At 41.0% G+C, this 26,482-nt stretch overlaps 1 protein-coding gene across 1 annotated transcript in view; it reads right to left on the bottom strand.

Annotated features, from left to right (window-relative positions):
- Window positions 1–26,482, bottom strand: part of cd2ap (CD2-associated protein) — a 54,889-nt gene extending 28,407 nt beyond the window's left edge. Inside the window, exons 1-2 of the mRNA XM_060866895.1 lie at window positions 26,065–26,482; window positions 4,076–4,236 (exon numbers count right to left, since the gene is read on the bottom strand). Coding sequence (XP_060722878.1) covers window positions 4,076–4,236; window positions 26,065–26,068 — 165 coding nt within the window. The 5' untranslated portion in view covers window positions 26,069–26,482. The remainder of the gene's footprint in view (window positions 1–4,075; window positions 4,237–26,064) is intronic.

Here is a 26,482-nt window from a genome sequence, read left to right as displayed (position 1 = left end):
GTTTGAATTTAAACCCAGTGTCGTCTGACCTGGAACGGCATTTGTCAATTAATTATGAACAGCACAGTGCCTTCAGAAACACAACAAAAGTGCAACCCTGCACTCTTTACCTGTTTCACCACCATTAGTTTAGTTGTTTTTCTTCTCTTTACCCAAAATACACACAGCTGAATTTAAAAGTCAATGAATGCCGTGTTTCGTAGTCCTACAAGCTTCATACACGTATCTATAACAACAGACTCTGAGCCATGTCTCCTTATTAAAAAAAAGAGCTTTCTGTTGGAAACGTGCATTAAATCCAAACGCTATATTCCTAAATCTAATAAGCCTATAATCTGAAAGAAAGGTTAAAGTGGCTTTGCCTCTGTCATTCATTCCTGTGGGAAACTCTACCCTGACTCAGAGCTGATAAACAATATCATGGTTTATCCGGGAGCAAAGTGCACGCTAGTGCTATGAAAGGCACTGGGGTAATGAGGTAAAAAGGCAATAATTTACTACGGGAAAAATCCTGGTCACGGCTTATCGACTCATTTCACAACCTAGAAATGGTACACAGGTTCTCGAGCACGACACCGTCTCGTATTCTCTATTGATTAAAATACAATATGGACAAATCGGTCCGTTACTTAATAATAATAAAAATATAAAAATAAAAAAGCTAGCCGTCCTTCGAATCATCATACAGTCAAAGAGGAAACAAAGAAGTTAAATATATTTACGGGGCAGAAGGGAACTTGCAGCTTCCACACGCGTGTGTATACGCAGTTATCTAATCAACCAATCATGTGGCAGCAGCACCACAATGCATAAAATCATGCAGATAGAGGTGAAGAGCTTCAGGTAATGTTCACATCCTGCACTATGTACAAACACCAGCTGTCCTCACTCCGCCCTCATTTACTAAAGCTTTGCATTTGTAAACACACATGCAAACGAAAACACGCAAATTAATTTTCTAACATTTCACGACTGATCTTTTGCATAAAATACAAAACGAAGAACAGAGCTGTTTCTAGAAAAGTTGTTTCAAGCAAACGTACATCACAGAACTGATTGGTCAAGGATTGGACCGTGCACAGAAGTCCCGGCCGTAACGTGGACAATACGATGGTTGGACAATGAAACTAAAACAGCTGCATTTAGACCATAATAATATATTAGTGTATATATAATAATATATTTATAATATATAAAAGGGCCTCCTTTTGCAGCCATTACATCAGGGGTGGCCAACCCGCGGCTCCCGAGCCGCATGCGGCTCTTTTCCCGGTTTCATGCGGCTCTTACGTTCATATCGAAGTGTCTTTTTAATGTGCGTGTTCGCTTCACTTGAGTTCAATACGGTAATTTCGTCAAACGTGCACGTGAGTGGGATGAAAATACCTCAAAGTTTCCCAGTAGGAGCAACATCATCTGAGTAAACAATTTGTGTCGAGTTCGCTCTCAAAATGGCAGGAAAAAAAAAGGTGATGATCATGTGTGCCCATGTGTATAATGCGGCTCTTTGCGGTAACACAGTAAATAATGTGGCTCTTGGTCTCTGACTGGTTGGACAACCCTACATTACAGTACATCATCAAGATGTGCCTTGGGAATGACAGATTCGAGTCCTGCACAGTGGTCAGAAAGATTTTGAGCCGTTCCTCTTGCAGAACAATGTCCAGGTCTCTACGTGATGCTGGTGGAGGAAAACGTATCCTGACTCACTCCTCTAAAACACCCCAAAGTGGATCAGCAATATTCAGATATGGATTAATCCATTGGATCACCAGTCTTGCGGTGTGTATTGGTCATTATTGGTCCACCTTCAGGGTACAATGTTTCAGTGACGTGTCCATTCAGCATGGATACTGGCCCATGAGATTGCAGCCCAAACCATCACTGATCCACCCTCATACATCACTACTCTCATGCTCCGGGTACACGGAAGACCTGTATGAAGACTCTTCTCTGTTCTGGCACCTACTGCCAGTGAGGGAATGAAGTTCCTCTAGATTTCTGAACTGCTGAGTCACTGGCTTTTTTAAGAGACAAATAAAGACCTACCTTTACATCACGAACTTAAATTTGCATGTTGCTACTTAAACACACAAGACCAGAGTTTTTTTTTAGTTTGTTTTATTGATACTATACTAACCTGTCAAACAGGGTTTTCAGACCGATAGCACTCAGTTGCCCTGGATTGAGGCATCGGCCAAATGGCAGAAATATAAATAAGTGATTTTCCGCAATCGAAGCGTATAAGTGTTCGATACAGATTAAACACGTATTCCTGAACCCAGAGGAAATGCTGGTAGGTTACCAGGTTCCCAAGGTTTTTTTTTTCCGTCAGAGGTCAGGAATGATGAGTAAGGACATTTAGTCCAATGCACCATCATTCATGGGAGTATTTTTTAAGGACTCACTAAGCAGGCAGCTTCACACCTCATCACCTATGACACATGTTCAAGTAATGCACAGAAGGTAATGCCCCGTCACACCGGTCAGGCTCTGGTGCACATCATCAAAAATTCACTTGTCCTGATAACATGGTCTGACGTACGAAAGTAAATAACAAAGATTAAAAAAAAATAAATAAATAACTTTTTCTTTATTAATTGACAAACTTTCTAAAATTTTCACCCGCTCCAAAAATGTCACTGCTTCACAGCATCACAGAAACAAAAGGGGACGTGGTATCCTAGTGGTTAAGGTGTTGGGCTACCAATCGGAAGGTTGTGAGTTCGATTCCTACGTCCACCCAGCTGCCACTGCTGGGCCCCTGAGCAAGGCCCTTATAACCCTCAATTGCCCAAAGTTGTATAAAATATGAGATAAAATGTAAGTCGCTCTGGATATAAGGGCGTCTGCTAAAATGCTGTAAATGTAAAAGGGTTTTAAATCTTTATTACAGATTATTATTATTTATTTACATCCTTAAATCTCTGACACGGATTATAATCTGAAAGACCGAATGTTATAATCTGAAAGACCGAATGTCTATGTGGAAAAGTGACACCGCAAGCCGAAAAAACAAACACACACACACACACACACACACACACTACTAGTAGGTGATTTGTTCAACAAGTTTGTTTACTGTTAAGGCGACGTGAAATTGTTTCGTGGTCTCCGGTTGCCAAGCTACAATCTTTTGCTGCGTCACTGAAAGCTTGTGACGGCTGAACGTAGTCATTTACTTTAATCGCTGCTCTGGGATCTTTAGTGTATGATCTAGTGCTGTCGCTTTTTAATCCTTATTCAAACATCCATTTAAACATGATGTAAAATCTTTAAACATGTTAAACCATTTAAACATGATGTAAAATCTGATGTTAAACTTTAATTTCTAAGTGTATTAAATAGCTTTTGAATTTGTTGTTTAGCATCTGATCCAGCAGGGGGCGCCCTAAAAGATCTGCATTTCCTCTTCACCCATCAAGTCAAACTAAGGCTGTTTGTTGACTCCTTTTTAAATGAAAGGTCTTTCACCTTAACAACAACTAAACTTCTCCCTCACCTACTGAATTACCACCTCAACGAGGCAGCAGAAAGTCGGACAGAGGCACAGATGAGTGGAGCAGCACCAAGCGTACAACCTCGTACGACTGTATATTATTTTGTGGTGTACAGGGTTTAACTAAAAAGGATATTTGTGTTGTAGTAAACTTTTTTAAGAGGGGATATTCAAACACGTTCGAACGAACGGTGTGACAATTGAAATTTGTTCGAACTTGAACTTTAAAAATAATAAAAAATTTAACAAAAACAAAACAAAACAAAAAAAAAAACAGCCCTAGTATAATGTGGCATGAGTGACACAATATCATCTAATCTATTTTAACAACTAGGGAAGATTTTATTGGGATCATGCTGTACAGCGTGAAGAGTAATAATCGTTAAATCGCGCATGACTTTGATAAACTACGGAAGAAGAATAACGTAAATACGTAACAGCTGCGGTGTTGCGTCATTTCACGTATGAACGCGTGCGTGTCTGAACCCTTCGACTGAACACTCAATCCGCTTCTGCTGAGTCTGCAGTGAGAAATGAAGACATGTACTGAAAAGAGCTTGTGGAAAAAAGGTTCACCTTGACAAAGTTGTCTGGGAAAAGGCCTCTTCGCCCGTTTAGGTCACCTTCCATCCAGCCTTCTTCCTCTACTCGGCGCACATTCTTGATTACATCTCCGGGTCGAAGGGTCAGTTCATCTTCATGTGCTGCTTCATAATCATACTCCACCACCACTTCAACTACAATGAGTGACAGAGAGAGAGACTTTAGCACATTTAATCTATATGTATTTTAAATCAAGTCAAGAAGCTTTTATTGTCATTACAACCATATGTAGCTGTTACAGTACACAGTGAAATGAGACGACGTTTCTCCAGATCGTGGTGCTACATAAAACAAAGACAGAGCTATAAGGACTTAGTAAGTTAGTCCTAGATACATAAAGTGCAACTGTGCAACCTGGTGTAAACAGTGCAGGACAAAAAATACAAGACGTTACACAAAAACAGAGACGACCAGTGTAAATACTGTATGTTCAAACAATAATGCGTGTGCAGAAATACCGGAATGAACACAGTATTATAGCAGCAGTTACATGAGGTATTGTAAAGTATTGTGCAAAACAGCAATCAACTGAAATGTGGTCGTGTCATCTGTAAACTTGATGATCTGGTTGCTGCACTGTCGTGAGTCAGCAATGTGAACAGCAGTGGGCTAAGTACGCAGCCCTGAGGGACTCCAGTGCTCAGAGATGCTGTACCCGATCCAGACTGACTGAGGTCTCTCAGTCAGAAAGTCCAGGATCCAGTTCCAGAGGGAGGTGTTCAGTCACAGCAGTGTTCAGTGTTGAATGCTGAACTAAAGTCTATGAACAGCATTCGTACGTAAGTGTCTATATTATGTAGGTGGTTGAGGGCTAAATGAAGGGCTGTGGAAATGTCATCGTCCATAGAGTGGTTTGGATGATACGCAAACAGTAGGGGGTCCAGAGAGGGTGGTAACTGGGTCTTGATGTGACGAGCTTCACAAAGCACTTCATTACAATGAGTGTGAGACTATAGTCTCTGAGGCAGGACACTGTAGACTTCTTTGGGACGGGGACGATGGTGGTTGTCTTGAGGCACGTAGGAACAACAGCGCTGCTCAGGGAAAATTTTGAAGAGGTCAATGAAGACATCCGCTAGCTGTTCTGCTCATTTCCTGAGCACCCTGCCAGGAATGTTGTCTGGTCCAGCAGACTTCCGTGGGTTCACTCTGCATAGAATTCTCCTCACGTCGGCCATGGACAGTCAGAGTACTTGATCGCTTGGGGGGAGAGATGGTCTTCCCTGCCGCTACGTTGTTCTGCACCTCAAACCGAGCGTAGAAGTTGTTCAGCTCATCTGGAAGGGAGGCATCACTATTACAGGCAGGTGAAGCTGTCTTGTAGTTCGTGATCAATTTCATATTAAATGACATCTCTTCGATTTGAGAAAGTAAGAAGAGCAATGCTATCTGCTGCTCCATCACATCACCAAGTAATACAATAATACACTGGCTATCAGGTGGCCTTGTACCAATTTTGCATGGAGAAAAAGAAAAAAGTGTTGGTGAAATGTGTGTAGGCGAGAGTAAGAGCATCTGTTCTGCAAAGAGAACTGGAGCTAAAGTGCAAGATCGTAGCTGGGTTTTTTTTTTGCTACACGTTGCAATCACATGGATGATGAAGTGGATTCAGGGATGTTCTGCACTGTACAGGAGGCTGATTTGATTTCCTCTCAGGTGCTTATGATCAATTTGGTTTATTCACATTTGTACAAAACTGGAGTAATCTTTAAATTTTTCTGTTTTAAATGCACATTACTGTGTACTACTACTCAAACCTGCATGTTCTAAATTTGCTGCGTTGTAGAAACGTATTTTATAAATGCAAACTGTTCCGTTTCAGTCACAAATAATCAGCTCAAGCATTCACGCTTCATGTGTTAGTGTCAGGAAGTGTACTGAGGTGCTAATAACAAGTTCTTCAGTGTGTAAAGAACTGAACCGTGCATGTAAACATACTGTACATGCTCGACTGGAACCAACTTTTTCAAACTCTCACAGAAGTCTTATCTGCTCAGCAAAGAGAGAAGGAATGAGGAAGAGTTAGACAGTGAGTCACGCTCGCTTGTTCATGCTCCTGATCCTGGTCAAATCCACCTGCTAGTTCACTGGCAGATTCAGCTATGAACGGAATGAGCGATGATTAAGAATGTTTTTCGTAAACATTTTACGACTTGCTTAATACGAAGCTGAACGAAATTATAATACAACCCAAAATACAGATCAATCCCTCCCTTTAAAAATGTACTTTACTGTATTTCCTCTTATCATGTAAAGGAAGATGAGTGCTTGAGAGCTAACCTGGATATGACCAGATTAAACGAGCTATTGTTACGGATCTCTGTATCGGCCTGGCACCGAGCTCATTTTCTCATGGAGGTGTTTAACTATTAAAGGTGCCGTGTACGTTGTTTGAAAGCCAAAGTTGACATTTGAAATCACCAAAACAAACACGCCCCTAACCCAAATGGGGGTCCCAAGTGTTTTGATAGCTCCGCCCACACATACATACGCATATTATGGCGGAACCTGATGGGGCAGCTGGCCGAGGGGATATCTTTATCAATAAATGAACACAATGAGTAATACTATGGTGATACAAATGTGTTTTTGTAGTACCGTGTGTTGTACCGTGAAAGATTTCACGCGGAAGACATTCAGTTCTCTCCAGCACTATATTAACACGGGTCCTACTTCTTGCCTTATCGTAAGCCTTTTTTTCGCTTTTCATTTTTATCCTCCATGTCAATGTTTCAATCGCTTTCGGCTAACGTCTGACAGGTGCACTGAACGCTCTCTCCGCCACATATTGACAAGACACGCCCCTTTCTGCTCACTGGCTACACGTTTGTTTTGTTTTCTGAAGCATTTCTCAAACATCGTGCACCGCACCTTTAAGACTGGCACTGATAGAAATCAGTGTCTAAATGTAAACGGATTTTCTTTGTGCTTGTGTGCACGTGGACAACCGCCAAACTCCCATAAATTAGCAAAGGTCAAAATACAGTATTTGGTATAACTCATGGGTGTGTGTAGTTTTATATATTCTTAGGTAATGATTATAAATGTTGTTCGCTGAACTCTTAGTCCGTGACCTAGTGATCTAGCGTGAGGATGTGTTTTTGATCGAGAGCTCCTCTGTAAACTGTTTAAACTGCACAAATATAAAAGATTATACATGCAGATCTTTTACTCATACACCTTTTAGGAGTATAAAAAAACGAACAGTCGATTCCCCGTACTAATCATTTACTCATAAATCTGTTCATTTCCAGCTTGATACTGTAAACGAGACCCAGTGTATTAACCCAAAGTAAATATCACTCAGGTGTTTGCTACAGTAAGTAAAACCTTGTTTCGTGAGAACTAGCAAACATTCATTCATTCATTCATCTTCTACCGCTTATCCGAACTACCTCGGGTCACGGGGAGCCTGTGCCTATCTCAGGCGTCATCGGGCATCAAGGCAGGATACACCCTGGACGGAGTGCCAACCCATCACAGGGCACACACACACACACACTCATTCACTCACGCAATCACACACTAGGGACAATTTTCCAGAGATGCCAATCAACCTACCATGCATGTCTTTGGACCGGGGGAGGAAACCGGAGTACCCGGAGGAAACCCCCGAGGCATGGGGAGAACATGCAAACTCCACACACACAAGGTGGAGGTGGGAATCAAACCCCCAACTCTGGAGGTGTGAGGCGAACGTGATAACCACTAAGCCACCGTGCCCCCCCAACTAGCAAACAATTCACCACAATTATTTACAATATGTCCTACAAAGCTGGATTAAATAAATGTTCAGTCTTTTAGAACTTAAAGAACAGCATATTTGTTGGCCATAAGAGCGAGAAGTAACATTGAACATCTTACTAGATGTAATCTTCAATGTTACTTCTCGTCCTTATGGCCGACATACATGCAGTTTTATTGATATTATAATGTTATGGTAAGTATCCATAAGCTAACACGCTAGCATACAGGCATAATGACAAATGAGAGCAGTAAAAGCTTCAGTCTGCACCAGGTCTTTTACAGCGCTGACAGACTGACCGGCACTAATATGACAGACACATCACCCACGCATCAGACTCTTTTAGCACAAGCCAACAGCAGAATGGAAAAAGCTGGATACTTCAGACACACCCTCCTTGCGTCATGGCACGGACGCTACATCAGGATAAAATGTCTTCTAATTCTAATGTAAAGCTCTTGTTTCATCGTCTGCTGCTAAGAGTCTGAATGGATCACAGACACTGATGTTGTTACATTTCATTTAGCGTTTTTATCAAAGGGAATGTTTTTAATCAAGTGAAAATAGAAACCCAAGTCACACACACACACACACACACACACGCACACACACACACCTGCACTTGCTGGACCCCTGCATTTGTATGTGGTTTTTGAGATTGTCCTGCCAGGCCCTGGTTCACAAATGCGATTCAAAGCACTTCTTCCCTAGCCTATCAGGCGCATTCTCCATTTCAACTAATCATATTCGTGTGAGTGTGTATGTGTGTGTGTGTGTGTGTGAGAGAGAGTGTGTGTGTGAGTGAGCATATGAATGAGTGTGAGAGAGTTAGTATGTGAGTGTGTGTGTGAATGAGTGTGTGAGTGAGTGTGTGAATCAGTGTGTGAGTAAGTTCGTGTGTGAGTGAGTATGAGAGTGAGTGAGTGAGTAAGTGAGAGAGTGAGTGTGAGTGTGAATGAGTGTGAGAGTGAGTGTATGAGTGTGAATGAGTGTTTGAGTAAGTGAGTGAGTGAGTGTGAGAGTGTGTGAGTGAGTAAGTGAGAGAGTGAGTGTGTGAGAGTGTGAATGAGTGTTTGAGTGAGTGTGAGTAAGTGAGTGTGAATGAGTGTTTGAGTGAGTGAGTGAGTGTGAGAGTGAGTGTATGAGTGTGAATGAGTGTTTGAGTAAGTGAGTGAGTGAGTGAGTGAGTGAGTGAGTGTGAGAGTGTGAGTGAGTCAGCAAGTGAGAGAGCAAGTGTGTGAGAGTGTGAATGAGTGTTTGAGTGAGTGAGTGAGTGCGAGTGAGTAAGTGAGTGTGAGAGTGTGTGAGTGAGTGAGTGAGTGAGTGGGTGTGCGAGTGAGTGAGCGAGTGGGTGTGCGAGTGAGTGAGTGAGTGGGTGAATGAGTGTGTGAATGAGTGTGTGAGTGGGTGGGTGTGCGAGTGGGTGGGTGTGCGAGTGAGTGAGTGGGTGTGCGAGTGAGTAGGGGTGTGAATGAGTGTGTGAGTGAGAGAAGCCTGGTTTATCAAAGCCATTATGAGTACAGGGTTTTTTTATTTTAGGTGTGTTTAATTATACCAATAAATTTTGGTGTCATGAAAACCATTTTAACACCCAGTGAGAAGAGCATCAGGAAGCAGGTCTTCCTCAATTACACTGAGCCAAGTAAACAAAGTTAGCAACACAACAAGTAGCTAGTTATCATAGTGTTAGCTAACAAGGTTACATGTGCTTGGTTTTAATCTAAATACAGACAGAACTGAAACTTCTGTGGTGTAGAGAGTAATTTGGTGTTAACAAGAAGACCTACATGATGCCTCAAGTCAACCTTACCAACTGTCTGAAACTACAACAGTCTTGCATTCGACATATATATGTTCGTCTTGATCACAGACGGATAAAGAAATATATGTTTAAATATATAAATAAATAAATTTAAAGTCTGCTGTTTATGTCTTTTCCAACATCGGTCTTTCTTACTGTTTTAGGAACGACAGAGCGGCCATGAAAGGAACGCCACAAAGTACGTGCTTTCATTAGGTTTGTTTTCAATGCATTGAAGAGAATTCAATACAAAAGGACACACACGAGAAAAGATAAAGTACTCGGGTGTTACGTTCTGAAATAAAAGTGTGTACAGTGTATAAACAAGAGCACAATACACACCGGTGTGATACGTGACTTGACATAGCAATAAATAAACAGAGGTGAATAGAAAAATACTTTCGGAATAGAAACGAAATAAATAACAGCGTCGAGCAGGAGACCCAGTGACATCAGCAAACTGGTACATTCTTCTTCTGTGAAGCTTCTGAGAAGGTTTGTAGTGTATCTTCATGCAGGTGACGTCTGTTTTCAGGGGTCTGTCGTCTTGCTGCGTGATGAAGCTCCTCCCGAGAAGACAGGATGAATTTACTCTAAAATAAATCAGACAATGTTTCTGTAAACTGAATACATTCTGCTGCAACATCATGAGCTCCTTCTTCCGTTTGGTGGATCGTGATCCCGTCACTTCACGTCACTGACTTTAGTTTTTAAGGTTTTTCTTCACAGCTCTCTGTTCTTTCATCAGCTGATGTTCATTTTTCTTGGCCGATCTGTTCGGTGTCTGGCTTTTCGGCACGCCAGTGTTTTTTTTTTCTTTTCAGGACAGTCCACATTGTTGTACTGGGTTTGTCTAAAGCTTGTGCAATGATTGTTGTGTCTTTTTTCTCAGCTTCAAAATGCCTTGATTTTCTCCCCTAGACAGCTGAGTGGTCTTCATGTTGGTTCATGTTGTACAGTACGCTTAATATTTGCTTGCCCAAATTTAGAAACAAAACCCAGCTGATTCATGTTTTAAGTCCAGAAGGTTTGCAGTTTGTAGCAGAACGTTACTCATTTCTATAATGAAATAGTAATTTTATGTATATTATTGTGCATGCAGACATACATACATTAGGCAGAACTGTGAAATTCATTCATTCATTCATTCATTCATTCATCTTCTACCGCTTATCCGAACTACCTCGGGTCACGGGGAGCCTGTGCCTATCTCAGGCATCATCGGGCATCAAGGCAGGATACACCCTGGACGGAGTAACTGTGAAATTAGTTTCCCCAAACCTGGGAAATTAGTCAGCAGTTTTACACTTCCTGCATCCGTGTCCTGAGGTCATTGTTTTGTTTTTTTGAATGGGTTTTTGTTTAAATGTTCATATCCATAGCACTATTCGGAAAGGACTAGTTTTACAGGGGGTCGTTAGAGAAATTTCAGTTTCACAGACGTACTTTGTGATTTTAATCCCGTCCGAATCTGCCGTGTCTGTCTTTTTCTCACACGACCTGTGTAAAAATTCCAGAGCAAATTACCTACTGTTTTTCAGCAAAATCGGCGCTCCTCTGAGAAATCTAACCCCGTCTGAATGCGAATGTCTGTGATTGCGGAAATGTTTTTTACTACCGTATTAACCCTAGCGCACCGGTATTCAAGGTTCTGCTTTCTGCACACCAATAATGGATGTAAATGTGTTTGCTACCTTGCGAAGAAATAAAAAAAATGAAATCAACAAGAAGAGCCAAATCACGTAAATTTTTAAGACTGGCTACTGTAATATCAGTTTCAGGTAAGAGTTGTAATTTCTATAAGTCAATTACATAACGTGAAAATTATATAAAAACGTATTTATTCCAGTGGGTTTATAAGAACTTCTATATAAAACCATATGATGACCATAGGCAACCCACGCATCCTGGACATGTGGTCTTGTGCAACGCCCACATGTAAAACATAGACACTCCTACCTCCGTAATAAACACAGAGATGTTAGTCCCGTCCGAATCCATACATGAAATGACAGACGTCGGCTGAAAAAAATTCTAACTCTAACGTCGTTTGGAAAACTAGTCCCGTCCGAATAGTGCTTATGTGTGTGTTTAGTAATTTTTCAGATTTCAGCATTAGACATGCGCATCCAGACACTAGAGAGGATTAGAGATAGCAATAGTAGTTTCAGTAAGGTAAAATCTGGATGCCTTAGGCAGAGTTAATATCCCCAACTACGGCATTAGAGGCCTCATATCGGGGCAAATGAGTGACGGCTTGACAGAATAGTTGCAAAGCCAAAGCTAAGGCTTCCCCACAGGAACACCGCTCCCCTCCGCTTCACATGTCTAACAGGTTTGCTCTCCTCAGTAGTGTTAATTTCGTCACCTATTTTTAATTTAGTCTTAGTCTTGTGCCAAATGTCCTTGTTAGTTTTAGTCATATTTAGTCATTCACATATCTTTTTTTGTTAGTCTTAGTTTTAGTCGACTAAAAGTCTTTTAATTTTAGTCTAGTTTTAGTCAAAAGATTGTAGACTTTTTTAAAATAACACATTATTACTGAGATTATTACTGATAAACATTTCAGTAAAAAAGTGTTTCACAGATGTTTCACTCAAACTTGACCGCAGATCACATGTTTTACTTTATTGATACTGCTTTTAATTGTAATGCAAAGACCGGTCATCGGTACATAAGCTGTCATGTACAATAAAAGAGCCTGCGGAGCGACAGGAAATATAATTTAACACAAAAAGCCTGACTAGACCAGGGGTGGACTTGCGCTCGGACGAATTCTTTCTACACACACACTAAACAGCGCGAAGCTGCGAACTCGTGAATATTTTAAAGGCGTAACAGCTGATGAAAAAGCAGAGACAATTGTAGACGAAAATGAAGAGAGATTTTATCTTAGTTTTTATTTTATACAAAACATTTTCGTCTCGTCTTTTTTCGTCAACAATAACACGTTAATTTAGCCTTAGTCAGCGTTTTTGGACAGTGGTACAGTCTCGTCATCGTCTCGTCTTAGTCATGAAAAAAAAGGTTGTTGACGAACATATTTCGTCTCGTCTCGTCTGACGAAATTAACACTACTCAACAGTAAAGCATCCGCTAAGAAACCTGACAGAGCTCTGGTTATAGGAGACTCCATAAAAAGGCATGTAAAAATAAAATAGCTAGGCGTATTCCAGGAGACAGGGTGCTGGACATAGCAGGTAATCTTAGGGTCCTACCCAAGCACAGGTACTCGATGGTAGTTTTCCATGTTTCCATGCTAACAATATATGCTGTTGTGAGTCAGAGGTTACTAAGAGTATTATTGTAGTTTAAAAACAATCCTAGTTAATCGGTGACAATCCAGAGCCAGGGCCAGGGAGCAGAGAAGCAGGCTAACCTTCTGCTAGCTGCATTGAGTCGTCACCCGGGGTTCACAATATAGAGCCTGTGTCTGTTTCCCGAGCTAAACAATAATCTGTAAACACTCAGATAATTTGTTTTAGTACACTTATTAGCATAATATTAGATCATAGCAAATGCAAAGTCATCAACTTTGATCTAATTAGGACTGTTAATTATAAGATCTCTTATAATATGCACTTATTTTTAATGAAATGATTACTGAACAGACGTTTAGTGTTATTTGGTTTAATCCAAGCTTCTGTTAAACATAGGAGTTTGTCGCATTAAAACGAAGCTTGTCCGCCCGGTTATAGTTATATACAGTACATCAGCCAAGCCTAACAGGCAGGTGAGGAGGTGTCGCAGCTTTTCATGATGATAAGCTAGGCATCAAACAAGAATCTAGACACATGTTTAACTCAAGTTCTTCATACTAACATAACACGTGTAGCCACAAAAAAATAAGTCTACTGAATCAGTTCCTAGAATTGTTATTTACAGACCACTGGACCATATTCTGACTTCCTCTGTGAATTTGCAGATTTCTTTCTAACCTAGTTGTTTGTTTAGACAAAACAGTAATCGTTGGAGACGTCAATATTCATTTTGAGAAGTTAGAAGATCCTCTGAGAACAGCAGTTGTTTCCATCTTAGATTCAGGAGGGATTAACCAGGGTTAACCGTCTTAAACGTATATTTACGTCCGCTACTGCAGAGAGATTTACCAACAGTCCCTCAGAAATATCATCCACGATTGGATCGCCATCTGACCCCACACAACTCCATCAGGTGACAGACTATTTAGAGTAATTTGCTACACCCTAAATATTGAAGCTCCACTTAAAAGGAAAGTAATTAAGGAGAAAAAACTATCACCCTGGTACAATGACAACTTTAAAACAATCAGCTAGGAAATTAGAACGCAAATGGCCTTAAACTAAATTAGCAGTATTTCAGTATTTGGAATGAAAACCTTCAAAGCGACAAAAAAATCGGATCCTGATTTTTTTATTTAATACTGCAGCAAAATTAATTAGAAATAAAAAAATTCAGACCATTAATTAAATACCAAACAATAGATAATGCTGTAGGTAATATTTTTGTCTTTGTTCAGTAATTAGACTGTTTTACTCCCCTTCAAGAGACTCACTTAATTTCACTGATTTCTTCTTCAAAATTATCAACCTGCATACTGGATCCCTTATGCTCATGTTTCTTTAATCAGATACTACCAGTAGCTACCCAACCCGTACTAAAGATAATAAATTCTTCCCTTAGCACTGGCTATGTGCCGAAATCTTTTAAGCTAGCGGTTATCAAACCTCTGAATAAAAAAATCTAATCTCGACCCAAGCCAGCTGTCTAACTATAGGCCAATATCAAACCTCCCCTTTATCTCCAAGATCCCTAGAGAAGGTTGTAGCTCTGTGGTTATGCTCATACCTACTTAGGAATAATATTCATGAAAGGTATCAGTCAGGATTTAGGCCTCATCATAGCACGGAGTCAGTTTCCGAGCGAGGAAATTGTAAATAAAAGAGGAAAAAAAAGTTTTTTAGACTTATGTTTACGTTATAATTATTTGAGTTTTCCTGGTTGTTGTTGACATTTCTGTCTTAATAACTGAGGGGATAACGATCAGAGGAAGGTTAAGTTTAATATAAAAATGTTTAAAATGTAACATTGTCATAAAAATATCAATAATTATCGATATCGACCGATATGAAACACTGATATCGTGATACAGTTTTCAGCCGTATCGCCCAGCCCTAGTCTAGACTGCACTACAAACCTACATCATCCCTGCAGCACACGATTATATCTCATACCCTCTCACCATGCACTGTTTAACAGCCTTCTTTATAATTCTCTGACTACATTGGGTAGAGCTATTCAACACTAGTAATAATCTACGTGGTTTGCATGCAGCTCGCCCTTCCTGAGCACTCAGAGCTCCGAGCGTGTGCTCCACAGACAGTACCATGTAACACCAGGCACTGGTACGGTGTTTGATAAGATGTGGGAACAGGTTTGTGTGTGTTTACATGCACACAAGCTTACCTGTTAGCTCTGGGTGAAACCGGGGAAAAAGTGTCAAGTCAGTGTTAACCCTATAGATAAATATGAGCAGCGGATGGAGACGAGTGTAATATCCACATTAGTGTTCATCTGAAACGCTCGCTTGGAAGGATACACGTTTGTGAGCTGTGCAAATCTCACAGCACTGGAAAGTATGAAGCACTTGGAAAGGTTTCATGTGCAATTCTGCCTCGCTGGGGCTAATCACAAGGTATCCGGAAAGACACACCTATACGCAGGTTAAAATTAAACCGGTGGCCTTCACGCTGTTAACAACAACACAGATGCAGCACCAACACACTCCTTTTGTGTCTAATTAAAGCATACAACAGGTCCTCTAATGAGCCTGAATCTCAGTAACATCATGCTCACGTTAAACACTTAAGATCTTAAAACAGGGTTTCTGCAGGGTTTAATCAGTCAAATTTAAGACTTTTTAAGACCTTTTTATGACCATTATGATTTGAATTTATGACCTACACGAATTACGACAGAAACGGAATCCCGCACTGTACTTGGACCGGGTAACGTTAGTGACGGAGCCGCTTTTATGCCTAAACTAGACAGCTCCAACGTCTTCTTACACAGAGTGCAATAGGATTGATACCGATTGTTAGTGACGGGCTTGAGTCAGCTACTAAACACCCCGTCTTCGAGCCACAGATCGTTAAAGGTAGATTTTCCCATTGTGATAGTCAGGATGATTTAAATTAAACTAAGCAGTGACTCAGTATGATACAGTATGTTCGGAGTTCGCGCGGGTTTCTGTGAAAGTCCTTCCGACAAGTCTGTATGCTGCCGCATGGACCTTGTAGTTCTGGAACGCTGTGATACCAGTGTGATACCACCCAGATTCCTCATACAGAACTACAACAGGCCAAACAAATTAATCCCATTGCCGCCGCAAGCGCATTTTGATTGAAGAACAAATTAATGGACGAGCAGATCAATTTAAGACGTGGCTAAATGTTTTTTATGACCTTGTATGGAAAATCTGGACGTTTTTATGTCTTTTTATGGCCTTAAATTTTTATTGTTAAATTTATGACTTTTTATGACCCCGCGGAAACCCTGTTAAAAAATGACGGCCAGACGACGTTCTTTGTGACGAAGTCGAAAAATAGCTCGTCGTTACATGAAAACAAAGGCAGTGCAGGTGAAAGGTGATGCAGGGAACGGCACAACTAAATAAAAATAAAAATAAAGAAGAAGAAGAAGAAGAAGAAGAAGAAGAAGAAGAAGAAGAAGAAGAAGAAGAAGAAGAAGAAGAAGAAGAAGGAGGCAAGGTCAGCTTAGTGGCATCAGAAAAACAAAATCCTTATGAGCTTGTTTGTGAAGGAAATTGTCTGTATGGAAATGTGTGGTTGGTTTTATTTGCTCAATCAGATAAACAGGATTTATTTACCCATTTGTATCTGTATCCCATTTGTAACTAAATCAAATCAGACTTTTTTCCTTCACAAAATGATTTTCTTGTCGTCAGGTGACCAATAACACAGCCAATAGTTCTGGGTGGGTTGTGTAGGTCAGGAATCTCAAACCATGTTCATTGGTGAAAAGCAGCAATTTGTTTTTATAGCCTTCTGGTTGTTGATCTGATCTGGAATAAGCCACATGAGACTCTGCACAAAGTGCAAAAACACTTCCAGACTTTTTCCTGTTTTTAAATACGTGGGTTATATCTCTGCACGTGCCGCTCTGCTTTCTGACAGCAATGTCGTGTTTCGTTCGGTCTAAAACGTTTTGATCTTTATCTTGGCGAGTCGGCTCTACTTACAGACACAAAGCGTTGCAGCCCGAGTGTAACGGTCGGGCGAGATTCGTACACACACACGACAAACTAGAGCAAAACGACGACAAAGTGCCGCAGTAAAGACTTTCCCTACGTTGATGTTTTGATGGTGGTGGATCGAGATCTAAACATGTTAGGTCTAAACTCTCCCACAGGTGTTCAGATGGGTTTCCTTCTGTTCAGCCTGAAGACCACATATCATTTTCATACTCATGCAACCATTCAGTAGCCTCTGTGGAAGTGAACACCGTCATCCTAGAAGACAATATTCCAATCAGGATATAAATATTTCATCATAAGCTGAAGGTAATCGGAGTGAACGTTTTTTTTTTTGTTTGGAGTTGTAGCTGTTGTGTGTGTGCGCTGGGCTTAAAGGTGCCCTTCCACACAAAACGGTTTTTACTTGTATTTTTTGATATGTGTTCGGTCCATATGTGTTTGTGTTGTGTCGTGAATGTGAAAACGCACTGCTACCTCCCCGGTCAGTTCTAGCCACTTAAAAGAAATAAGGGGAGAAATCAGGTCAGTTAGAAAAGCTGGTCAGTCTGACGTCAGAGTGACTGAGCTCATTACTATTCATGAGCTCTCCCACTTGAGACCGCGCCCCCAGAATTCGTGTAGCTCAGTGAGTTTCCTATACAGCAAGGATGGCTGAACGTCAACGGGCTTGTGAAGAAGACGTTCTGCCGCAATTCAAGGTGATTGTAAACAAATTTCCTCTAGCCTAGGCTACTTATTGTGTGGATGAATGAATAGTCATGCTCTCATATCCTAGCGGTTAGCCAATCGGAGCCAAGCAGCATAGCTCATTTGAATATTCATGAGTCTTCCTGCAGGCTTTCTATACCACACTAGAATGGCTTGAAACGAGGTAACCAAGGCATTATTTCCACAATAAATGTTACAGAGTCCATGGTAAACTTCAGACATTACCACAAAAGGAATGAAATACGTGTTAAGGGGCAACAGGTGTAAATGGTTATGGGGTAAAAAAAAAAAAAAAAACTCATTTGTCTCTCATTGTTAAATACGTAAAGCTTAATTAAATTTGAATGCCTGAGCCTCATCCAATCGTGTACAAAAAGCTCCTACAGGTTCAACTACATTTTAACACTTTATCCACCAACTTGTAACGAAGCCATGGTTTAAAACTGTTTTTCTCTACATATTTTTCACACTGTTTGTACTAGCGATAAATAAAAATCAATTCTTTCATCTCTCTGCTCTTGGTAAAAGTTTTTTGTCCTCGTCCGACAATCTTGTAATCCTCCACACTATGCTCAGACCGTCTGTAATGCAAATCTGACTGTGTGGATTAATCCGCGTGATTAGATCACACAGGGATGTGAGAACAGTGTTGAAAGCAAGCCAAATTAATGACTAGTCATACACGTTTCCCGCTTAGGCGCAGAGAGAAAACTGTAGCTCGGAGACAAAAACACAATCCTACAACTTATTGTCTTTGTGACTAACGTTACACACACGATGTGCGACATTATAAAGAGGATCAAAAGCTATACAAACTGGAACAAAGTCGTTATCGAGCTGGACAAACGTATTAATCCTCTCCTTAGTCAATTCATGTACTAATTTCCTTTCGTCTGTATTAAATGTACGTAACAGGATTTTTTTTTTTTTCAATTTGATCAGACGCTATTAAGGTTTACACAACACACTTCAGCCCGACCGTGCATTTCTGTGTCAACCTTGAAGAACACAAAATATAAAAGCAAAACTCTACACAACACTACGAGTGTCGGGTGACATACGGTACTGGGGAAAAGTTTTAGATAGGTGTGAAAAAAATGCGATAAAGTGAGACAGCTTTCAAAAATAGAAGTGTAGACGTGTTAATAGTTCATTTTATCAGCTAACACAATGGAAAGTAAATGAATAGAAGAGGAATCCAAAATCACAACAATATTTACAACATTTTGCCTGTAAAACAGCATGAATTCTTCTAGGAGTTGAAGGAACTCAGTAGGCAGGCTGTTCCAAACATCTTGGAGAACTAAACACAGATCTTCTGTGGATGTTTCGGCTGCCTCAAATTCTTCTGTCTCTTCGTGTAATCCCAGACAGACATGATGAATTCAGGACTCTGTGGGCGACAAACCATCACTTCCACGATCCTTGTTCTTCTCTACACTAAATACAGCTTTTAATTCCATAGGCTGTATCTTTGGGGTTGTTGTCCTGCTGTAAAATAAACCTGAGGCCAACCAGACGCCTCCCTGATGATACGACATGATGGAGAAGTATCTGCCTGTATTTCTCAGCATTGAGGACATCATTAATCCTGATCAAATCTCACACTCCATTTAAATAAATGCAGCCCCAAACTTGCAAGGAATCTCCACCATGCTTCACTGTTACCTCACTATTGTACCACTCTCCAACCCTTCAGCAAACCATCTGCCTCCTGCTACAGCCACATGCTTTGACTCATCAGTCCAGAGCACCTGCTGCCATTTTCCTGCTCCACAGTCCCTGTGTTTTGTGCATAGTTAAGTCACTTAGCCTTGTTTCTACATCAGAGGTATGACCTTTTGGTTGCAGTTCTTCCATGAAGACCTGCCAGTTTCTACCAGTTCTTTGCTGATGGCACTGCTGGACATGATGCGTCTTTCATCTGCTGCATGACGTTTCCTTGGCCAACCACAACATCTACAATCCTCAACACTGACCTTTTCTTAAAAAGCTTAAACAACACATCAGGGAAGCCCAGTCTGCTTTGAAATCTTTGCCTGGGAGAGACCATGTTGATTAGGGTTGGGAACCGAGAACCGGTTCTTATTCAGAACCGATTCTGTTTTTTAACAGGAACCGGAACCACGTGGAATTTTTAAGTTTCGGTTCCAAAAGCAGTTCCGATGCGATGACGGGCAAAGCGCTGTGAGCGGTCACTTTAAATAGCCATGTCTTACCTCATGAATATTAATTGTTTTACAGTCACGCAACCAAATTAACGCAGCTTACCACAGAAATCAGTCACTCGCACTGCTGTGCTGAGGTACGCTGTGTGTTAAACTAAACATAGTCTAAAAAAAAGTCTAAAGTGTGGATTCATTTCCAAAGCTACAACAATGAAGCAAATCTCCCCCCTCTGAGAGGGTTTTCTTCACCGCTGGAGATACAATAAGCCAGGAAAGGTCTCGTCTTCTCCCAGAGAAAGCAGACATGTTCATGTTTCTTCAGAAAAATTGCTAACCGTTTTGCTAAGTTGTAATTCTGGATGTTAAATATGATGTTGGATTTATTTCAATTTAAATTGATATGAATTGAAATGCTCTGTTTAAAATATTTAAAGAGTGATTAATAAACACAAATGGAGTTGTTTAAGTATTGTGTATTATTTTACATATTTCTTTTATTATGGAATCGGAATCAGAACCGGGAATCGTAAGGCAGAACTGGAACCGGAATCGGAGCCGGAAAATTTATTTTGATACCAAACCCTACTGTTGATGCAGTAGAACTATCACGTGTCTTGTTGCTGTGCAACTGTCTTGCCGCCATGGTGTATGACCTGTGATATGAAAATGTCTTTCACAACGTCACCTGTAGCAGCGTCTGGCTGTTCCTCCTGCAGTTTTCAGCCCCTACACCTCTGTTTCTGTTTCACTTATTGACTGCGTTTTAACCTACATATGAAACTGATGATCATCAGCACCTGCTTGGGATAATTAGTAAAGAAATATTGATTTGATGTAGATTTTTGTCTGTTCCTCACTTTGCATTTTGCAAATTGTTAAAAATAAACTATTAATCTACAAATTTTTTAAAGCATTCTTACTTCACAGCATTTCTTCACACCTGCCTACAAACGCTCGCACAGCACTGTATAACTCCGCAGACGTGCAATAATTAACAGAACTGGATGGAAGCTGTCTTCTGAAACACTCTGTTGCTTCCGAGACCGAAACCGATCCGAAGTTTGACATTTTATTTGATGTTTATATACAATGGCTAAAAGTCTACACACCCCTGAATCCGACTAAAAACGTGATGTGACCTGAATCGTTCTGTGCATAAGAGATCCTCTTAGTTTTTGCAATAAAAATAAGGAAAATATTACCAAGTGATGCGTCACCTTTATAGACTCTTGAGAGGTGTAATACAACTAAAAGGTGTTCCAAATAAAATAAAAAAAGTTTTAGTTTTAGGATTCGCATAACGAGGTTATTGTAACATTTTTCCAACTTTGACCTAAAACAGTTATCTGCTTTGTTTTACGACTTGATCTTAATATGTTGTAAATTAACACTGAAGGAGGAAAAATTTCAGGCATGATTTAGCTTAGTTTCATTTCATAGACTTTTTTTTTTTTATATAGACTGTTTTATATCCATTGTCTATTTTTAGATTGTGTTTTCTTAGAACAACCGCACATTTACCGAGGAGCTGTTTACGACCTGCTCTTCTCAGCCTGGAAACAACAAACAGTTCAATCCAACTGTGATTTGTCAGAAACACCACCAAAGCTGAAATTCTGACTAGGAGGCTTGGAATTAGTTTCTTAAATCCGAGTTTCAGCGAATGGCATCAAATAAAAAAAAAATCAGCTAGAAACACAGTGGCACTTAAAATGAGTCAACAAACAGACATCATTTCTTGTTAAATCTAGATCTCTGACTGTAAAGTTCATTGTTTTAGCTTGCTTGTTAGTGAGAAAAGATGAACGCAGGTCTTTCCCATTCTGTTGCTCCAGAAAATAAATAAATAAATAAATCCCACATTTCTAGAATTAAGCCCATTTTACACCAAAAATAAAAAGCCCTGACTCCTGCTTTCGAGAAAACACACTCACACACTCTCACGCACACGCACACTCTCGCACACACACTCACACACACTCACTCACACTCACTCACACTCACTCACACTCACTCACACACACTCACACACACACACTCACACACACACACTCACACACACACACTCACACACACACACTCACACACACACACTCACACACACTCACTCACACACACTCACTCACACACACTCACTCACACACACTCACACACTCACACTCACACACTCACACTCACACACTCACACTCACACACTCACACACACACTCACACACACACTCACACACACACTCACACACACACTCACACACACACTCACACACACACACACACACACACACACACACACACACACACACACTCACACACACACACCCCAATCAGTCTGGCTTTTTATATAAACCATAATTTGCACATGGTGAGGAAAATCCAGAAATAAATGTGCTCCCAGCTTTTTTCTGCACGAGTCCACTGCAGCAGATGTGATGTGCGCTTTACTACAGTTTTATCCCTGAAAGAATTTACCAGCTCTTCCGTCTGTGAATTGTTCTAGCACTACACACCTTTATCCAGAGCACAGGTGAGAGCAGCTGAACAGCTTTTACTGTTAATACAGACCTTACTGTACTGGAAAAAATATCACGTAGATCTGACAACATTCATTACAGCACAATAGCCACATATGACACGTTGGATTTTCCTGTGAAAAATCAGACCTAGGCTTTTTCTGTGAAAAATCAGACCTAGGCAATCAAATATGATTTGTGACGAAGGCATCACGCCGAGATCCTATGGGCTCGCAGCCAAATACGTAGCCAACGACTACGAGCGAGCGAGATCCTCGTCAGCACGACGTCTCCAGAGTGAATGGCTGTACAGTAGGAATCATTAAACACACTCATCACCGGAACTTATTACATTCTTACGAATGTTCAAAGGTCTGAATTTCTTCAGTACCTTCTTCCTGTTTGCCATACAGAGATGTTTCCTGACCAGGAACTCAAATCCTGTGTAAGAATTTTGTCAACAGTGTCTGTCAGTACATCAGCAGGAAACACTTGTTAAAGGCAAAGAGTTGTAAGGACTCGTCTTCGTTATCCACAGATGAACTGATAACATTTTGGCTGCGGTCCAAAACATGGTCGCGTACAATCGAAAAGGTATCCGACACGAACGCGTTAGTAACAAGAAAAACTAGACTTGCGGGTGTTGGAGGCATCTCTGTTCATGTGAAGAACCTTTTATACACTGGAAGTGATCTAAGCTGGTGACTGGATTTGAAGATGGACAAACTCATACCTGAGCTTTAAAAGTGACAGCGTGGGCACATTGTGAAGATCCAGTGCATAAAATGTCTACACACTGAAACCAAACCAAAGGAAATTCATCAAGAAGAATCAACCAAATTCCTCTGCTGTTTCCTTTCACCTCTCACAAACATGGCAGCAGGCAAAGTGGCTATGATAACTTGCTGGTGTACACAGGCCAGCATTCCCTGGACCCCAAAGATTATTGAGCAATGTTATATTATTGCTTGTTGTAATTAACACACGTGTTGTGTTTGAAAAATCTCTAACCCTGATCTTTCAGCAAACAGAGAACCTGCAGCGTCAACGCATTAATGCATTAAGCTCTCGGTCTGCTGTCGCTCATCCCACTCATACCTCATAATTTACATTTCTAATATAAACTCCTTCTTCAGCACATTAGTCTGACCCACGTGCTACTGTAAAGGAGACGTTCTTAGCTTAGTACTGACTAATTATACATTATATATGTATATACGATGATCGGTGGCTTTGAAAGTGGGGTCTAAAATTAAATGATTACGACAGAAATATATTTGAGAAGCATCACTGATGATTTGCATTTGAGTCACAGCCTCTCCCTCATTTCATCCCGAGGAGATTTTCCTCACCGCTGCCTCGTCACAGACCTACATACGAGTTTCAGCTAAAGCTGTCACTTTTTGAAAGTGCCTATTGTGAACCCGATATACAAATAAAATGACACTTCGGTGAAAGTGAATAAGGTGTTTATAGGCCAAAGTGAAGACAATGAATCAACACTTTGACAATCCACATGATAAACAGTGAGAGAAGAGGATAAAAAAGGCTTAAATCATATCCCTCAATTAACTCATGGACAATCAACGGATTCAACGTAACGATGTAGATCTAATAACAAGGTTAACGCTGTTTATGTACTGTATGTATGAGGAGCTTTCTGTTACCTTAACAGCACGAGCGAGAGAGACAGAGAGAGAGAGAGAGAGAGACAGAGAGAGAGAGAGAGAGAGAGAGAGAGACAGAGAGAGAGAGAGAGAGAGACAGAGAGAGAGAGACAGAGAGAGAAAGGGGAGAGACAGAGAGAGAAAGGGGAGAGACAGAGGGAGAGAGAGAGAGACAGACAGACAGAGAGAGAAAGGGGAGAGACAGAGACAGAGAGAGAGAGAGAGAGAGAGAGAGACAGAGAGAGAGAGACAGAGAGAGAGAAAGACAGAGAGAGAAAGGGGAGAGACAGAGAGAGAAAGGGGAGAGACAGAGGGAGAGAGAGAGAGAGAGAGAGAAAGGGGAGAGACAGAGAGAGAAAGGGGAGAGACAGAGGGAGAGAGAGAGAGAGAGAGAGAGAGAGACAGAGAGAGAGAGACAGAGAGAGAAAGGGGAGAGACAGAGAGAGAAAGGGGAGAGACAGAGAGAAAGGGGAGAGACAGAGGGAGAGAGAGAGAGACAGACAGACAGAGAGAGAAAGGGGAGAGACAGAGACAGAGAGAGAGAGAGAGAGAGAGACAGATAGAGAGGTCATTACTTCAGCATGTGAAATATTTCTGTGACATGTTTTAGTAGTAAATGTATATAAACTTCAGTATAAACAGCAGTTCAGTGTAAAATGCTGCCGTTAAACAGGAGGAATGTAGGAATGTTGTGCTCAGGACCAGACAAGCAAGTTCACTAAATGTAGAACACCTTAAAGTCCTGTGTCCTTACAGACTGTCAGCAAGTCTCACAGTAACACAGACATAAAGACACACACAAACCCACAGTAAAGTCTAACACAGAACAGTAACACAGGCACAGAACACAAACACAACCCCACAGTAACACAGACACAAACCCACAGTAACACAGTAAAGTGTAACACAGTAACACAGAACACAGACACAACCCCACAGTAACACAGAACACAGACACAACCCCACAGTAACACAGACACAAACCCACAGTAACACAGAACACAAACACAACCCCACAGTAACACAGACACAAACCCACAGGAACACAGAAAAGTGTAACACAGGAACAGAACACAGACACAACCCCACAGTAACACAGACACAAACCCACAGTAACACAGTAAAGTGTAACACAGGCACAGAACACAGACACAATCCCACAGTAACACAGACACAAACCCACAGTAACACAGAACACAGACACAACCCCACAGTAACACAGAACACAGACACAAACCCACAGTAACACAGTAAAGTGTAACACAGACACAACCCCACAGTAACACAGAACAGACACAACCCCACAGTAACACAGACACAACCCCACAGTAACACAGACACAAACCCACAGTAACACAGACACAACCCCACAGTAACACAGAACACAGACACAAACCCACAGTAACACAGTAAAGTGTAACACAGACACAACCCCACAGTAACACAGAACACAGACACAACCCCACAGTAACACAGAACACAGACACAACCCCACAGTAACACAGAACACAGACACAACCCCACAGTAACACAGAACACAGACAAACACAGTAACACAGTAAAGTGTAACACAGAACACAGACAAACACAGACACAAACCCACAGTAACCCAGTAAAGTGTAACACAGACATAAACACAGACATAAACACAGTAACACAGTAAAGTGTAACACAGAACACAGACAAACACAGACACAAACCCACAGTAACACAGACATAAACACAGTAACACAGTAAAATGTAACACAGAACACAACCCCACAGTAACACAGTAAAATGTAACACAGACATAAACACAGACACAAACCCACAGTAACACAGTAAAGTGTAACACAGACATAAACACAGACATAAACACAGTAACACAGTAAAGTGTAACACAGAACACAGACACAAACCCACAGTAACCCAGTAAAGTGTAACACAGACATAAACACAGACACAAACCCACAGTAACACAGACATAAACACAGTAACACAGTAAAATGTAACACAGAACACAACCCCACAGTAACACAGTAAAATGTAACACAGACATAAACACAGACACAAACCCACAGTAACACAGACATAAACACAGTAACAGTAAAGTGTCACTGTGCTGAACTCACCCATTACTGCCCGTTGGTGCGCGAGCGCCTGTAAGCCGACGTTAGCTAGCAGCTTGTTTGCTAGCTTTGTGTATTATTTATCTATCCGTGTGGCTCAGATGTGCGCTGACGTGGATCCTCTTTAATTGCTGTTCTTCTTCTTCTTCTTCTTCTTCTTCTTCTTCTTCTTCTTCTTCTTATTGTTGTTGTTGTTGTTGTTGTGATGATACACGAAATAAATCCATGCGGTTTTTGCCCTTCACGACGACTTGGCGGTTGTTTCCGAGATAAGGTCCCCTTTATTTTCTCTGCTTTACGTGTACAGTGCAGGAAGTTATCCCGAAGTCTCCACCTTTCTTGGATTTCCCTGAAACTACTGGTGCCACAACAGCAAGAAAACTTCGCGATATTTCAGCAACGGAATCGCGCGAGACCGAGA

The sequence above is a fragment of the Tachysurus vachellii genome, chromosome 3 (assembly GCF_030014155.1).
Source record: "Tachysurus vachellii isolate PV-2020 chromosome 3, HZAU_Pvac_v1, whole genome shotgun sequence".
Lineage (NCBI taxonomy): Eukaryota > Metazoa > Chordata > Actinopteri > Siluriformes > Bagridae > Tachysurus > Tachysurus vachellii.
This window is presented reverse-complemented; position numbering and strand designations above follow the sequence as displayed.